The sequence below is a fragment of the Silurus aristotelis genome (genome assembly GCF_946808225.1).
Source record: "Silurus aristotelis genome assembly, chromosome: 6".
Taxonomy (NCBI): Eukaryota; Metazoa; Chordata; class Actinopteri; order Siluriformes; family Siluridae; genus Silurus; species Silurus aristotelis.
Window position 1 is genome coordinate 34430259 of NC_139579.1, and position 17980 is coordinate 34448238.

The 17980-nt window shown below is 45.3% G+C and overlaps 3 protein-coding genes across 6 annotated transcripts in view; 2 read left to right on the forward strand and 1 right to left on the reverse strand.

The window, feature by feature from the left end:
- Positions 1–16984, forward strand: part of ttbk1b (tau tubulin kinase 1b) — a 41623-nt gene extending 24639 nt beyond the window's left edge. For both annotated transcript variants that reach the window (XM_083544562.1, XM_083544563.1), the window contains 7 exons: positions 3009–3134; positions 3220–3371; positions 3566–3773; positions 3920–4098; positions 4409–4817; positions 14893–16193; positions 16521–16984. In XM_083544562.1, coding sequence (XP_083400688.1) covers positions 3009–3134; positions 3220–3371; positions 3566–3773; positions 3920–4098; positions 4409–4817; positions 14893–16193; positions 16521–16953 — 2808 coding nt within the window. In that variant the 3' untranslated portion in view covers positions 16954–16984. The remainder of the gene's footprint in view (positions 1–3008; positions 3135–3219; positions 3372–3565; positions 3774–3919; positions 4099–4408; positions 4818–14892; positions 16194–16520) is intronic.
- LOC310727912 (uncharacterized protein) lies at positions 6312–11422 on the forward strand. Of its 3 annotated transcripts, XM_083544917.1 has the most exons (4): positions 6312–6665; positions 6961–8739; positions 9031–10090; positions 10252–11422. In XM_083544917.1, the coding sequence occupies exon 2, from the start codon at positions 7365–7367 to the stop codon at positions 8343–8345; it is 981 nt and encodes a 326-aa protein (XP_083401043.1). In that variant the 5' UTR covers positions 6312–6665; positions 6961–7364; the 3' UTR covers positions 8346–8739; positions 9031–10090; positions 10252–11422. The 3 variants fall into 3 exon arrangements, with proteins under 3 accessions (XP_083401043.1, XP_083401044.1, XP_083401042.1); XM_083544918.1 differs by lacking the exon at positions 9031–10090 and having other exon boundaries at positions 6312–8745; positions 11095–11422; XM_083544916.1 differs by having other exon boundaries at positions 6312–8739; positions 9031–11422.
- Positions 16985–17830: 846 nt separating the features above from the next.
- The window catches only part of LOC310727727 (uncharacterized protein), a gene marked incomplete at both ends in the record, with an annotated part of 1980 nt that continues 1830 nt past the window's right edge, over positions 17831–17980 (reverse strand). The window contains one exon of the mRNA XM_083544473.1: positions 17831–17980. This exon is cut by the window's right edge and continues 299 nt beyond it. Within this exon, the coding sequence (XP_083400599.1) occupies positions 17831–17980 (150 nt within the window).

Here is a 17980-nt window from a genome sequence, read left to right on the forward strand (position 1 = left end):
ACACACCAAATACACATCACACACACACATCGGATACACATCACACACACACCGGATACACATCACACACACCGGATACACATCACACACAACGGATACACATCACACACACCAAATACACATCACACACACATCGGATACACATCACACACACACCGGATACACATCACACACACACCAGATACACATCACACACATCGGATACACATCACAAACCATGGATATACATCACACACACACCGGATACACATCACACACACACCGGATACACATCACACACAACGGATACACATCACACACACAACGGATACACATCACACACACAACGGATACACATCACACACACACCGGATACACATCACACACACACCGGATACACATCACACACACCGGATACACATCACACACACCGGATACACATCACACACAACGGATACACATCACACACACCAAATACACATCACACACACATCGGATACACATCACACACACAACGGATACACATCACACACACAACGGATACACATCACACACACACCGGATACACATCACACACACACCGGATACACATCACACACACAACGGATACACATCACACACACACCGGATACACATCACACACACCAAATACACATCACACACACACATCGGATACACATCACACACACACCGGATACACATCACACACACCGGATACACATCACACACAACGGATACACATCACACACACCAAATACACATCACACACACATCGGATACACATCACACACACACCGGATACACATCACACACACACCAGATACACATCACACACATCGGATACACATCACAAACCATGGATATACATCACACACACACCGGATACACATCACACACACACCGGATACACATCACACACAACGGATACACATCACACACACAACGGATACACATCACACACACAACGGATACACATCACACACACACCGGATACACATCACACACACACCGGATACACATCACACACACCGGATACACATCACACACACCGGATACACATCACACACAACGGATACACATCACACACACCAAATACACATCACACACACATCGGATACACATCACACACACAACGGATACACATCACACACACAACGGATACACATCACACACACACCGGATACACATCACACACACACCGGATACACATCACACACACCGGATACACATCACACACACCGGATACACATCACACACAACGGATACACATCACACACACCAAATACACATCACACACACATCGGATACACATCACACACACACCGGATACACATCACACACACACCGGATACACATCACACACACCGGATACACATCACACACACCGGATACACATCACACACACCGGATACACATCACACACACACCGGATACACATCACACACACCGGATACACATCACACACACCGGATACACATCACACACACCGGATACACATCACACACACACACCGGATACACATCACACACACACCGGATACACATCACACACACACCGGATTCACATCACACACACCGGATACACATCACACACACCGGATACACATCACACACACACACCGGATACACATCACACACACACCGGATACACATCACACACACACTGGATACACATCACACACACTGGATACACATCACACACACCAGATACACATCACACACAACGGATACACATCACACACACAACGGATACACACACCGGATACACATCACACACACCAGATACACATCACACACACCAGATACACATCACACACACACCGGATACACATCACACACACACCGGATACACATCACACACACACCGGATACACATCACACACACCGGATACACATCACACACAACGGATACACATCACACACACCAGATACACATCACACACAGCAGATACACATCACACACACACCAGATACACTTCAGACACACACCAGAATCATCAGACACACACCGGATACACATCACACACACACTGGATACACATCACACACACCAGATACACATCACACACAGCAGATACACATCACACACACACCAGATACACTTCAGACACACACCAGAATCATCAGACACACACCGGATACACATCACACACACACTGGATACACATCACACACAACGGATACCCATCACACACACACCGGATACACATCAGACACACACCATAATCATCAGACACACACCGGATACACATCACACACACACTGGATACACATCACACACAACGGATACCCATCACACACACACCGGATACACATCAGACACACACCATAATCATCAGACACACTTCAGAGACACGTCACACACATCAGACACACATTAATCATCAGATACACATCACACACAGCAGATACACATCACACACACACCAGATACACTTCAGACACACACCAGAATCATCAGACACACATCAGATACACATGAGAATTATCAAACATAAATCTGAATCATCTTCAGAGACACGTCCCACACATCAGTAGCACATTTACAAAGAACACATTTACTTTTATTCACCACATTATCTGTGTAAAACTGCTTTGAGACAATGTTCATTGTTAAAAGCTCAATACAAATAAAAATGAAATGAATTGAATTGAATTAATCATCAGACACACATCATATTTAATGCAATTTCGTGACAAACCAGGGCGTGAGATTCCAACGGCGGGAAAGCGGGGGATTACTGTATTTTTATTTCATTCAGATTTATTTGTGTAGTGTTTGTAAAAGTGGACTTTTTCCCAAGGCACCGTTACAGAGATAAAGAGGTTATAAAGTTGAATGTAGAAGTTTTGTGTCTATAAGTTTGTTCCTAATAAGTGATCCAGTGGTGACTGTGGTGAAGAAAAACTCCCTGAGACTTCATGAGGAAGAAACCTTGAGAGGAACCAGACTCTAAAGGGAACCTCATCCTCAAAACTGAATGAATAATGATTTTATGTGTGTGTGTGTGTGTGTGTGTGTGTGTACAGGAGCAGGTTGGTCAGATTAAAGAACGGTACGAACACAAGATGCTGCTGAAGCACATGCCTTCTGATTTTTATATTTTTCTGGACCATGTGATCGTCCTGGATTATTACACCAAGCCTGATTACCAGGTAAGCCCCCCCCCCACCACACACACACACACACACACACACACACACACACACACACACACACTTATAATCTGTCTCTCTGTAGTTGTTGATGTCGGTGTTTGAGAACAGTATGAAGGAGCGAAAGATTACAGAAAACGAGCCGTTTGATTGGGAGAAATCTGGAACCGATTTGTCATCGAACAGCATAGCCACGCCCCCTCAACAAAACACACGGCAGACTGCAGCGATAGTTGGGTAAACACACGCGCACACACACACACAAACACACACACATGCATACACATACACTTTCGCTCTCTTTCTCAGACACACACACATATATGGTTTTATTACACTTGAGATATCTCCAGGGTTTATAATGACCTTCCTGTGAACTTGAAACATTAGTATTTGTAGTACTGAACTGAGAATGGATAATATTTCTGCAGCGTGGTGAACGTGACGCCGGTTCCTGGCGAGTTACCGAGAGAGAACACGGACGACGTGCTTCAGGACGAGCACCTGAGCGATCAAGAGAATGCCCCGCCCGTCCCGTTACCCATAAGGCCCGGCGAGGTGGTTCTGGTGCCCCCTGGTGGAGAGATGTGGGATGACACTGACTTCAATCGTAACAAACTCAGGATCAGCATCAGTAAGGTGAGAAACATCTCAGGGAGTCTCCTGAAAAAACCCGCTGTATTACATTCCTACATGAAAAGATCTTCAGCAGCTGTTCATCATGCATCCATACACAAATCATTCATAAAATCACTTTTACTTCATAACATTTTGTACTGTATCAGACCCAGGTAACTGCAGAGGAGGAGGAGCAAGCAGAAGGGGTGGAGCCTGCTTCTCAGAGGCCTGGTGACCCAGAATCCTTCGGAGCTCAAGTCCAGCCTCTCAGGTACAGACGAATCAACAGTCCAGAGTCTGATCACCTGACCGGAGCAGACGGGAGGGCAGACGGCTGTGACAGACGGTAAGAAGTAGCTTTAACACTTTAGTTCAGATTTTGCCTTCCTTTATCAGATACATGCTAATAAACGTTGCTGTAACGTTGCAGGAACATTTAGAATATAGAGATGTTCCAAGATCAGAACACAAAGCTTAAATGACTGAACGTAAACATAAACATTTAAAAACAGAAAGTCACTGAACTGTAGCTTTCAGCAAACAGACAATAACTAGTAAGAGTTGCCTAGCGTCACCACTCACACACTGTGTACTTGCAAGTGTTTTGTGGTGATAGCTGTGCGAGTGTTGATTGTGTTTTGTGTATACGCTGGTAGTTCGCGGGTGGACCTGCTCGGCTCGCCGTCTCGCCTCGTCATGTCCTCTCAGCCCGCTCAGATGTTCTCGGTGGATGGAGGTCATGAGGCTCACAGTAACGCTTTCATCCGTTCCGTCCCATTGGCCGAGGAGGAGGACTTCGAAAGCCGCGAGTGGGTGATGATCGACAAGGAGGCGGAGCTTCGCGATTTCCAGCCAACCACATCAGGAACCACGGATGAGGAACCTGAGGAGCTTCGCCCCCTGGAGGATCACGAGGACATGAGGAGAAGGAGGGCCGAACGAGGGACTGAGGTTGTGGTGCGGCCCAAAACACAGCGCGGTGCAACGGGATTGGCTGGAGTGGAAGAGGGGGCGGGGACAAGCCACAGAAGAAGGGAGTCAGAGCCATTTGGGCCAAACAGACAGGTAAGAAAAAAGCTGTGTGTGTGTGTGTGTGTGTGTGTGTGTGTGTGTGTATATATATATATATATATATATATATATATATAAAAGGGGAAATGGCTCTGATTGGTTCATTCACATGTGATGTCACTAATGTAATGTCAGTGTGAATGAAGGTCAGGCATGTGCTGATGAAACATTCTCAGATCAGTAGGATTGGAGATGTTGAGAAGGTACAGTGCTGTTGTTATGAATCTGATGAGGATTAGTGTGGTGATGTTCAGCACATGGCTGTTTGGAGGAACACCTCACTCTCACACCTTCTGACACGTATATCTGCTGTGAGAGTCCAGGTTTCCTGACAAGCTTGTGCACGGAAAAAAGCTTTTGAAGAGGTAAATGTGTGTGTGTGTGTGTGTGTGTGTGTGTGTGTGTGTGTGTGTGTGTGTGTGTGTGTGTGTGTGTGTGAGAGAATCTTGATTGTTGAGGAACCTGCAGTATTCTCACACACACACACACACACACACACACACACACACACACACACACACACAGGTGCTGAGCTCTGGATGGTGATTGGTCAGACGGTGGTGATTCGTTCTCTGTAGCAGCAACTCTGTCAGTAGTGCAGCGTTATTAGTGCTGCAGAGCATCGGGACGTAACCATGGTAACAGCGTCATAGTGTAGTGTTGGGGTCGCGACCCCGTGACACACTGGGGTTCTCTACACTTGACAGTTTCTAATCTTGCGTCAGAAGGGTCACATTTATAACACACCTGAGACTGATTATAACACAGGCATGAATTACAATTAAGCTCAGCATGGGCGGAGTTTAACTGAGACACGCCCCCTCCAAGATCAGAAAATAACCGATTTCAGACTGCTCTGTGTGTGTGTGTGTGTGTGTGTGTGTGTGTGTGTGTGTGTGTGTGTGTATGTGCTTATAGCTCACAGGAAAAGTTTGTGCACATAAATGTGTGTCTGAAACAAACACACACACACACACACACACACACACACACACACACACACACACACACACACACACACACCGCTCCTGTCATCCCTAATAAAGACTAATCGTTTTGGTAAAACAAACACACACACATAATTAGTTTTACGCACATTTTTCCCCGAGCCTGATCCCTCCACTCTTATTGGTCTGTTTCAGTTGGAGGAGGACAGGCCACACCCACCACACTCTTTCGCGAGGCCCGCCCATTTGAGGAGACTGGCGTCGTACGTGTTCCCCTCCTCCTCCAGCATGGAGATGGAAACCTTCCCCCAAGACCCCACCCCTGGGGCGTCGGCCATTCAGCGCAGCCGCTCGGCCGAGAGCAGCCCCGCCCACTGCCATGCCCACTGTCGGGGTCATCAGCATCACCGTGGCAACAGACACGCCCCGGCATTGCCAGGCAGCCCACGGGCGCGACACTCTGTCCTCAACATCCCACGGCTTCACATCCAACAGATGCTCGCTAAACTCATGAACAAGACATGATGAGCATTAATACACACACACACACACACACACACACACACACACACACACACACACACACTCACTCACTCACTCACTTAGTCACACACACACAGCTTTAAAGTAAGACATGCAGACACACATTATGGCACGTGCAATAAACTCTGTGAGCTTTGTGTGTGTGTGTGTGTGTGTGTGTGTGTGTGTGTGTGTGTGTGTGTGTGTGTGTTTGCTCAAGTGTGTGTATATCTTTAGCAGGTACTCAAAGTGAAATGTGTATAAAGTGACACTGTACAGTTTATTTCACATTCTTTATAGATGCAAACAAAAAAAAGAAAGTTTTTAATGATTTTAAACAAAAAATGCAGTGTGTGTGTGTGTGTGTGTGTGTGTGTGTGTGAGAGAGAGAGAGTGTGTGTTTGTGTGTGTGTGTGTGTGTGTGTGTGAGAGAGAGAGTGTGTGTGTTTGTGTGTGTGTGTGTGTGAGAGAGAGAGTGTGAGAGTGTGTGTCTGTGTGTGTGTGAGAGAGTGTGAGTGTGTGTGTGTGTGTGTGTAAGAGAGAGAGTGTGTGTGTCTGTGTGTGAGTGTGTGTAAGAGAGAGAGAGAGAGAGAGAGAGAGAGAGAGTGTGTGTGTGTGTGTGTGTGTGTGTGTGTGTGTGTGTGTGTGTGTGTGTGAGAGAGAGAGAGAGAGAGACACTTTTAAGAAGCTATTGTGTGTTTGTCTTTTTTATTGTTTACATTTCATAATCATCATCATCATCATCATCCAGTCCCTATTAATCCAATTCCCATTAATCCAGGCTCCATTAAACCAGTTCCTATTAAACCAGTTAATCCGCATTAAAGCAGTCCCAATTAAACAAGTCCTCATTTATCCAGTTTCCACTTTACCAGTGCCTATTAAACCATTTCAGACATAGCTAGTCCCTATTAAACCAGTTAGTCCCCTATAACCAGTCCCTATTAAACAAGTTTCCATATAATATGTTCCACTTTGTTCCCTTTAATGCAGATTTCACTTAAACCAGACACATGCAACCAGTTCCCATTAGACCAGTTGTGTAGATGGAATATTGTGTGCAGTTATCACAATGAAGGCTTTTGGAAAAAGTGCTCCATGCCAAAAAAAAAAAAAACTTATTGACATGCACATGTTACCAGAATGTAGTAACAAATCTATGCTGAAAGAATGTACTGACAAACCCATGCTAGCAGAACTCAGTGACACACCCATGCTAGCAGAACGCAGTGACACACCCATGCTAGCACAAATTAGAGACACACCCATGCTAGCAAAATACAGTGACACACCCATGCTAGCAGAACACAGTGACACACCCATGCTAGCAGAACGCAGTGACACACCCATGCTAGCACAAATTAGAGACACACCCATGCTAGCAAAACACAGTGACACACCCATGCTAGCAGAACACAGTGACATACCCATGCTAGCAGAACACAGTGACACACCCATGCTAGCAAAACACAGTGACATACCCATGCTAGCAAAACACAGTGACACACCCATGCTAGCAGAACACAGTGACATACCCATGCTAGCAGAACGCAGTGACACACCCATGCTAGCACAAATTAGAGACACACCCATGCTAGCAAAACACAGTGACACACCCATGCTAGCAGAACACAGTGACATACCCATGCTAGCAGAACACAGTGACACACCCATGCTAGCACAAATTACAGACACACCCATGCTAGCAAAACACAGTGACACACCCATGCTAGCAGAACGCAGTGACACACCCATGCTAGCAGAACTCAGTGACACACCCATGCTAGCAAAACACAGTGACACACCCATGCTAGCAGAACACAGTGACACACCCATGCTAGCAGAACACAATGACAAACCCATGCTAGCAGAACACAGTGACACACCCATGCTAGCAGAACGCAGTGACACACCCATGCTAGCACAAATTACAGACACACCCATGCTAGCAAAACACAGTGACACACCCATGCTAGCAGAACACAGTGACACACCCATGCTAGCAGAACACAATGACACACCCATGCTAGCAGAACACAGTGACACAAATTAGAAATGAGAGCTATGCCCATGCTAGCAAAAGGAAAGTCAATATTTCTTGCTTTTCCTTCTTCTAGGGGACAGACAAACGCTTTATAGTTCACTTTTATACTGGTGATGAAGTATTTAAACACAGATATTACTGGACCCCGCAGAACCCTTTCAGAACATCAGTACACGTTTGTGTCGTGTCTGGTCCAGTGCGGTCACATCTGGTCAGGTAAAATAGATTTGATTTAGACATTGAAATTTTTAGTTCGATAGTCAAATTTTAAAACCACAGAGCCTCTTTTCTGGCTTTAGAGACACCACATGGAGAACCCTGGGATCTTCAAGTATAGTACCAGGAACTCATTCAGAGGAAAACATCATCAGAATCTTACTAAAACATCAACCTCAAAGATAGTGTGTGTGTGTGTGTGTGTGTGTGTGTGTGTGTGTGAGTGTGTGTGTGTGTGTGTGTGTGAGTGTGTGTGTGTGTGTGTGTGTGTGTGTGTGTGAGTGTGTGTGTGTGTGTGTGTGTGTGTGTGTGTGTGTGTGTGTGTGTGTGTGTGTGTGAGTGTGTGTGTGTGTGTGTGTGTGTGTGAGTGTGTGTGTGTGTGTGTGTGTGTGTGTGTGAGTGTGTGTGTGAGTGTGTGTGTGTGTGAGTGTGTGTGTGTGTGTGTGTGTGTGTGTGTGTGTGTGTGTGTGTGTGTGAGTGTGTGTGTGTGTGTGTGTGAGTGTGTGTGTGAGTGTGTGTGTGTGTGTGTGTGAGTGTGTGTGAGTGTGTGTGTGTGTGTGTGTGTGTGTGTGTGTGTGTGTTTCTCTCACAGAATTGCACTAGCATCACTAGACTAGTCTTCCATGATGGAACTGAGGTTTTATGCTGTTATGTTTAGCATGTGTGTGTTGAACAGGTGTGTGACGTGTGTAAACCCGGCAGGTGTGTGTTACGCTTCACCTGTGTGCTTATTGGAATATTCCGCCCACACGCAGCAACCAACATGTTTCATTTTATGCAAATGATTTGGACACTAATATTTAGCGTTGACCAGGTGAGAGTTTGCTGAATACAGTGCCTGTGTGTGGGTGTGGCTTTGATTCCACATATGGATATTGGAGCACTGAGTGGGCGAGACATGGTTGGGGTCCGGTCATGTCCATGTCCAGAACATTAATTCCATATATGGGCGTTTTATGAATGTGCACCTGTGTGTACGACAGGCTCGCTAACAAAATATACACTTTAATTGTTCATGCTGAAGCCCCGCCCACAATCCTGCTGATAACGCTGAAACAGGAGGAAACTTACAGACTGATGAAGCGTAAATCTTCAGTCCCAGGAAGTGAATCAGATGGTGTTTGAGTGAATCATCGCTGTGTGTTGTTCAGTCTCATCGCTTTCTTATGAATAATTACACAATTACGAGACGCAATAAGATTCACTTAGTTATTATTTATTTATTAGAATTTTTCCTACTGAAATGACACCAAATCTCCTAATAACTCCAAACAATAAGTCATTAAGGGAGAAAAGTGTTTTATACAAAACTCGAAAAAATATTAAGATGAATTTAAAGGTGGAAATGAAGGTGTGTTCCAGTGGGTGGTGATGATGCAATATTTAGACTTTTCTCCACTTTTCTGAGTCCTCCTTGTTCCTCTGTGTATAGATGAAGACTCGATCCCCCTGAAGGCTTTATTACACTTTATTATGACTCTCATAATCGTCCTCACATATTTATATCAAAGCGCCGCTGCACTCTCCCAGCTTGTGCAGCAAGTGTGTGTTGGTGTGTTCTGTCCGGTCCTGTGTGATTTTATATCTATATGTGTGTATTATATATGTATTATCCCAAATATATGAAGGTACTGAGTGTGTACAGAGCTGTATGAAGGACACACACGATGAGTGTGCGTGTGTGTGTGTGTGTGTGCAGGGTGACTCAGAGCCAGTGGGCGGGGCTAGTCTAACATGCTGTATGTTATAGTACACATATAGTATGTTATATGTACACATTTATAAGTGCAGCGGTGCATTGTGGGAAATCATCAGGTCACAAAGGGGTAAATAAGTTTTATATGGAACTGTGAGCAATAACTGCTGCCTGTATATAAGAAGAGTTTATTTGTTTGTATGTTTGTTTGTTGCTGGATGGGTATGAGGTCAGTGCAGTGATCTCCTCTCTGCACTCTGTCACTCAACATTCACTTCATTCTACTATATTACTGATTTAATGTCTTCCCAAACTCAGCATTCATCAGGGTTTTATACACACACACACACACACACACACACACACACACACACACACACACACACACATATGCACTTTCAGTGTTTGTAGTTTATGAATGTAATTTTTTTCCTTTATGTTTGATGGAAAGATGACTTTATTCCTCTCAGTGAATTTGGACAGAGTTGGACCTGCAACCTCTCACATATACAGTGAACACGCTACCATGGGATCTCATTTACCATCAGATCTGAGCTCTGTGTGTGTGTGTGTGTGTGTGTGTGTGTGTGTGTGTGTGTGTGTGTGTGTAAGAGAGAGAGAGAAAGCTGCTTTGCTGTAATTAAACAGAATATGAGTTTAATGAAGGAAAAACGTATCTACTTCTTCATTACATCACATTACTGTCTGACCTCCATCCTGCTTTAACTTTGCCTCAGTCATCCAATTCTGTCTGATACCACTCTCTAATTTTACTATCTAATCTCACGGCCTTATCTCACGTTCTGATCTGATCTGGTTCTGTATTAAACTGTTTCATGTCACCAGAAAGAGTTTCAGATGAAGTGACGTCATCAAATAGAGGGATGTCACACAGGCTGTGACTTGGCAGGGTGTGTGTGTGTGTGTGTGTGTGTGTGTGTGTGTGTGTGTGTGTGTGTGTGTGTGTGTGTGTGTGTGTGTGAAATTGACCTGTATTATAGTATAAAGGTTTAAGTAAAGCATGTGTTTAAAGATTTTATAATAAAATAATCTTCATGCTGCTAGAAGAACATCACAGTAGCTGGCTGTAGAACCACTCGCTGTTTCACTGCACCCCACTGGGGGGCAGAAACTTACGCTTTTATAAAATAAAGAAATTAAAAGAGATTTAAAACTTCTCTCTTCTTCTTCATATTATTGTTATTCTTATAGAAATCTGTCCTCATGCTCAATCACTACACGTTCCGATTATTATTGTGTTACTGTGATGTTTGCGTTTGGTCAGGAGGCGGTGTTTATATGAATGTACTCGCTTTGATTGGTTCCCATAGCAATGACACCTGCTACAACATAAGTAATCATAGGAAATTGTAACCGTAAATGGATAAAAAGTGTGAAGTGGGTGTTCTTTAATATATAAAATTGTTGTAATTGTGGAAGTGTATAAGGAATAAAACCAATGGGATCATGCTGACAGAGGGAAATACAACAGTAAGATCACACACACAAACACACACACACACACTATTTAGCACTGATTAATAGAGTTAATGGTTCCTTTTATTCTCCTGAATGGTTTCTGCAGGAAACTTAATGTATGGCTGCGTCTGCAGTCAATTTGCTTTTATGGAGTTTTGTTCTGAAATCAAATCTCCTGCGGTTTTGAGACAGAGGTGTATCAGGAATGATGTTGGGGAACTTTAAACTTTTTAGATTTAAAATCAGAGCTTTCTATTTGAGCTCTTTGAGAATGCTCCTGTAGAATCCAGCCATTAGTGTTGCACAGGTCAGGTCACTCTTAGTGCCGGTCCCAAACCCGGATAAATGTGGAGGTTTATTATGAAGGACACCCAGAGTAAAACATGTGCCAAATCAAATACGTGGATCACAAACCAGAATTTCATAGCGGATCGGTCGAGGCCCGGGTTACCAACGACCACCACAGGTATCATTAACAACAGGGTACCGGTGGAAATTGGGCTACTGTTGGCCGAAGGAGGAGAAGGAGAGGAGGAAGACGTCTACAGAGACAGCAGGGAAAGGAGAAGTGTAGGAGAGTGGAGGTTCGGGTTGGTACTTTAAATGTTGGTACTATGACGGGTAAAGGGAGAGAGGGAGCTGATATGATGGAGAGGAGAAAGGTAGAGATGTTGTGTGTTCAGGAGACCAAGTGGAAAGGGAGTAAGAGCAGGAACATTGGAGGTGTTTAAACTGTTCTATCATGGTGTGGATGGAAAGAGAAATGGTGTAGGGGGATTCTGAAGGAAGAGTACAGTAAGAGTGTAGTGGAGGTGAAGAGAGTTTCTGATAGGGTGATGATCGTGAAGGTGGAAGTTAAAGGAGCGATGATAAATGTCATCAGTGTTTATGCTCCACAAGTTGGCTGTGAGATGGAGGAGAAGGAAAGATTCTGGAGTGAGTTAGATGAAGTGGTAGAAGGTGAACGTAGGAATGTAAGATTGGTGATTGGGGCAGACTTTAATGGGCATGTAGGTGAAGGGAACAGAGGTGATGAGGAGGTGATGGTAGGTGTGGCTTTAAGGAGAGGAATGTGGAAGGGCAGATGGTGGTAGATTTTGCTAAAAGGATGGAAATAATGGTGAACACGTATTTTAAGAAGAAGGAGGATCACAGGGTGACGTATAAGAGTGGAGGAAGGTGCACACAGGTGGATTATGTTCTATGTGGGAGATGCAACCTGAAGGAGATTGGAGACTGTAAGGGGTTGGCGGGGGACAGTGTAGCTAGACAGCATCAGATGGTGGTCTGTAGGATGGTTTTGGAGGTGAAGAAGAAGAGGAGGAAAGTGAGGACTGGAACAAGAATAAGATGGTGGAAACTGAAGGAGGAAGAGTGTAGTGTGAGGTTCAGGGAAGAGGTCAGACAGGAGCTCGGTGGTGGTGAAGAGGTGCTGGATGATTGGGAAACTACTGCAGAAGTGATGAGGGAGGCAGCTAGAAAAGTACTTGGTGTGACATCTGGAAATAGAAAGGAAGACAAAGAGACGTGGTGGTGGAATGAGGAAGTGCAGGAGAGCAGAAGGAGAAAGAGGTTGGAGTAACAGAATTGGGATCGACAGAGTGATGAGAAAAGTAGGCAGGAGAACAAGGAGATGCAGCAGCAGGTGAAGAGGGATGTGGTGAAAGCCAAGGAAAAGGCATATGAGGAGCTGTAGGAGAAGTTGGACACTGAGGAAGGAGAAAAGGATTTATACTGATTGGCCAGGCAGAGGAACCGAGCTGGGAAGGATGTGCTGCAAGTTAGAGCAATAAAGGATGGAGATGGAAATGTGTTGACTAGTGAGGAGAGTGTGTTGAGAAGATGGAGGGAGTATTTTAAGCAAGTGATGAATGAGGAAAATGAGAGAGAGAGAAGGTTGGATGGTGTAGAGATGTGAAGCAGGATGTAGATAGGATCAGTAAGGAGGAAGTGAGAGCAGCGATTAAGAGGATGAAGAGTGGAAAGTCAGTTGGACCAGATGACATACCGGTAGAAGCATGGAGATGTTTAGGAGAGTTGCAGTGGAGTTTTTAACCAGATTGTTTAACAGGATTCTGGAAGGGGAGAGGATGCCTGAGGAATGGAGAAGGAGTGTGCTGGTACTGATCTTTAAGAATAAGGAAGATGTGCAGACCTGCAGTAACTACAGGGGAATTAAGTTGATCAGTCACACCATGAAGTTCTGGGAAAGAGTAGTGGAAGCCAGGCTGAGAGAAGAGGTGACCATCTGTGAGCAACAGTATGGTTTCATGCCGAGGAAGAGCACCACAGACGCATTATTTGCTTTGAGAATGTTGATAGAGAAGTATAGACAAGGACAGAAGGAGCTGCATTGTGTGTTTGTGGATTTAGAGAAAGTGTACGACAGGATGGAGAGAGGAGTTGTGGTATTGTATGAGGAAGTCTGGTGTGTCACAGAAGTATGTGAGGGTGGTGCAGGACATGTATGAGGACAGTGTGTCAGCAGTGAAGTGTGCAGTAGGTACGACAGACTGGTTCAAGGTGGAGGTTGAACTGCATCAAGGATCGGCTTTGATGCCGATCAACCATCTGTGAGAGTGAAAGGGAAAGTTTATAGGACTGTGGTGAGACCTGAGATGTTGTATGGTTTAAAGACAGTGGCATTGAGTAAAAGACAGGAGGTGGAGCTGAAGGTAGCAGAGCTGAAGATGTTGAGGTTTTCGTTGGGAGTGACGACGATGGACAGGATTAGAAAAGAGTTTATTAGAGGGACAGCGCATGTAGGACGTTTTAGAGACAAGGTGAGGGAGGTGAGATTGAGATGGTTTGGACGTGTGCAGAGGAGGGACATGGGGTATATCAGTAGGAGAATGCTGAGGATGGAGCCACCAGGAAGGAGAATAAGAGGAAGGCCAAATAAGGAAGTTTATGGATGTGGTGAGGGAAGACATACAGGTGGATGGGGTAAAAGAGGCAGATGTACTGGACAGGGGATATGGAGACGGATGATCTGCTGTGGCGACCCCTAATGGGAGAATCTGAAAGACGAAGAAGAAGAAGAGAATGCTCCTGTAGAAGGAACATCATCGTCATCCTCTTTGCATAATTGTGTTGAATTAATGTGATGTGAGTATAAATAAACTGGAGCACATGTCACATGATTTCTCTGATCTCTTCCTTTAGGAGCCGCAAGAGGCAGAGTCAAAGGTAAAGAGAGTTGACTTCTTGTCCACGGTGCTGATGTTTGATGCTCAAAGAGAGACGTTGCGACGTTCAGGAAGTGATGGAAGCCCAGAAGGTGCTGCATCAACACTGCTGGCTCCGCCTCCTCGTGACCAAGACCAGGAAGAAGCGTCCCGTACGTTGGTGCTTGTTTCTGCTGGTAATGGGGCTGTTTCCCCTGGTGATGGTCAGGGCACTTTGGGGGCGGTGACACCGCAGGCTCCTGAAGAATCAGAACGCGGGACTCTCGCGTTCATGTTCAGGCCTGCTGCAATGGTAACGGCTGCCGTGGCAACAGCTGCACGCTCCTCATCACCTCCACTGGCAAAGGTGGAGAGAACATTCGTGCACATTGCTGAGACAACGCATCGCATTGTCATGACAACAGGGAAACAGCCGCCTGAGTCCGAGAGACACTACAGGAGGGATGAGGAAGCAGAGGAAGAGGTGGAGGACAGGAAGGATGGAAGCATGGGAGAAGAAAAAGGAAGCAGCAAGGAGGAGATCATCTGGGAAAGAGCTGAGAGATCAGTAGAAAATGGTGACGAGAGAAAGGAAGAGCAGGAAGTGGAGCAGGAACTGGATCAGGAAGTGGGGAAGGAAGTGGATGAAGCTGAGAAAGAGAATGAGAAAAATGAAGAGAAGAAAAACGAGACTCTGAAGAAAAAAGAGAATGATCTTATAGAGATGGAACAAGAAAGTGAAAGTGAGAACAGAGAGAAAGATGAAGAGATAGAAAAAGAGAAAAGCAGTCCTACAAAGGAGGTGGAGTCTGAGCCAGAGCCAATACCTGAGTCAGGTGACCTGCAGGGACCCTCCTTTATTAGCCCTAAAGAAACTACAGAGGTGGAGGAGAGAGATAAACCTAAGGAGAGAGAAAAAGATAAGGAGATTGAGCCAGACCAAAAAGTTACATCTCCACAGTTACACCCACGGAGGCGGAGTCGAATACCAGTGCTCATTTCAGAAGAGGAAACTGGTTCGGACCGGTCATCGCAAACCAGTCCGCACCAGCAGTTGCGTAAAACCCGACGCCCACAACTGGCTCGCCTTGTCCTGGAGCGAAAACGATCCACCCAATCAACAACCGCCTCTGAGGATGACACCCACCAATCAGACGACTCAGCCAGAGCAAGGGGAGTAGACCGACCAACAAGGAGCCTCCTCCCACGGCCAGTAACGAGCATTAAAAAACCTTCTGTCAAATCAGGGAGTGGGGCGGTGCCTCAGACTCAGAGATCTTTCTCTTTCATTCAGGCCAGGTGAGACATCTACTCTCTTTCTACTTATTATTAAAACCAAAATGGGGAAACTGTGTGTGACATTTTTGAGACATGGTTTCCCATTTCAGCTTGATTTGCATAAAATAAATAATGGTGAATTTTAACATGTATGTGTTGTTGTTTATCTGAGATTGTATTTACTTTAGTATATTCTGTACCATACCCAAGACCTGCTAATGACCAAATGATTTTTAGTTTTCCCCTAAAACCTCAAACCACAGAATTTTTTTTCACATCTGTATATTTTGTGTATATAATTATGTGTATAATTATACAGTTTTTTTTCTTTTTAAAATTCTCTCTCAGTTCTGTTAGCTCTGGGATGCAGAAGTCAGCAAGTGCTCACTCAAGTATTCATCAGCAGAAGCCCCGCCTACAGCTCCGCCCCTCTAAAACGCTCCCTCCTCGCCCCATGACACCGGCTCCAACAGCCAACAGACCGTGGGCTCCAGGCTCCACCCCCTCCTCTGCTACTCGGACACCTCAGCGTTCCGCCTCCCGGCTCGAAACTCCTCCTCCTACTCTTCGCAGCTTTAGCTCCGCCCCTCGCAGTAACTTTACCTCTCGCACTGAGAGCCCCTCTCCTCAGCGCTTCCGCCATGCCGAGACACGCCCCCTTTCAACAACACAACCCAAATCCAAAGCTTTGGACTCTGCCCACAAAAAGGGCAAAGTGTACCCCACTGCAGCACAGAAGGGGAAGAAGGAGTCATGTGACCCAAAATATAAAAGTAGATAATTACTGTAAACATAAACCCAGGAGTATTTTACCTTTTGATCCTTCGCCTTCTTTTCCTCCTCATCCTCAATTCCAACACAGACACACCTGCAGCAATCACTCGCTCCCTCACCTGCACAGGACACTCTAAACGTCTGAGTCTCAACACAACGCTCCCAAAGATTCACACATCTTTACATCTTAATGACATCTCTATAACATCTCACTCACATCTCAACTCCTCACACACATCTCTACAACACAACTCTATGACATCTAACACAGATCTCTAGAACATCTCACTCATGTCCCACAACTGCTCACATACATCTCTACAACATCTCACACACATCTACAATATCTTTCTCACATCTCACAGCTCCTCACTTACCTCTCTACATCTCACTCGCATCTCTAAGATATCTCACTCATGTCCCTACATCTCACATCTCTACATCTCACTCACGTCCCACAACTGCTCACACACATCTCTACAACATCTCACACACATCCCTACATCTCATTCACGTGTGTGAGGAGAGGATAAGATGATTTGAGTGAGGAGATGGAGATGATGTGGGTGAGGAGAGGATAAGATGATGTGAGTGAGGAGAGGATGAGATGATGTGAGTGAGGAGATGATGTGTGTGAGGAGATGATGAGATGATGTGAGTGAGGAGATGATGAGATGATGTGTGTGAGGAGATGATGAGATGATGTGAGTGAGGAGATGATGAGATGATGTGTGTGAGGAGATGATGAGATGATGTGAGTGAGGAGATGATGAGATGATGTGAGTGAGGAGATGATGTGAGTGAGGAGATGATGAGATGATGTGTGTGAGGAGATGATGAGATGATGTGAGTGAGGAGATGATGAGATGATGTGAGTGAGGAGATTATGTGGGTGAGGAGATGATGTGAGTGAGGAGAGGATGAGATGATGTGTGTGAGGAGATGATGAGATGATGTGAGTGAGGAGATGATGTGAGTGAGGAGATGAGATGATGTGTGTGAGGAGATGATGAGATGATGTGAGTGAGGAGATG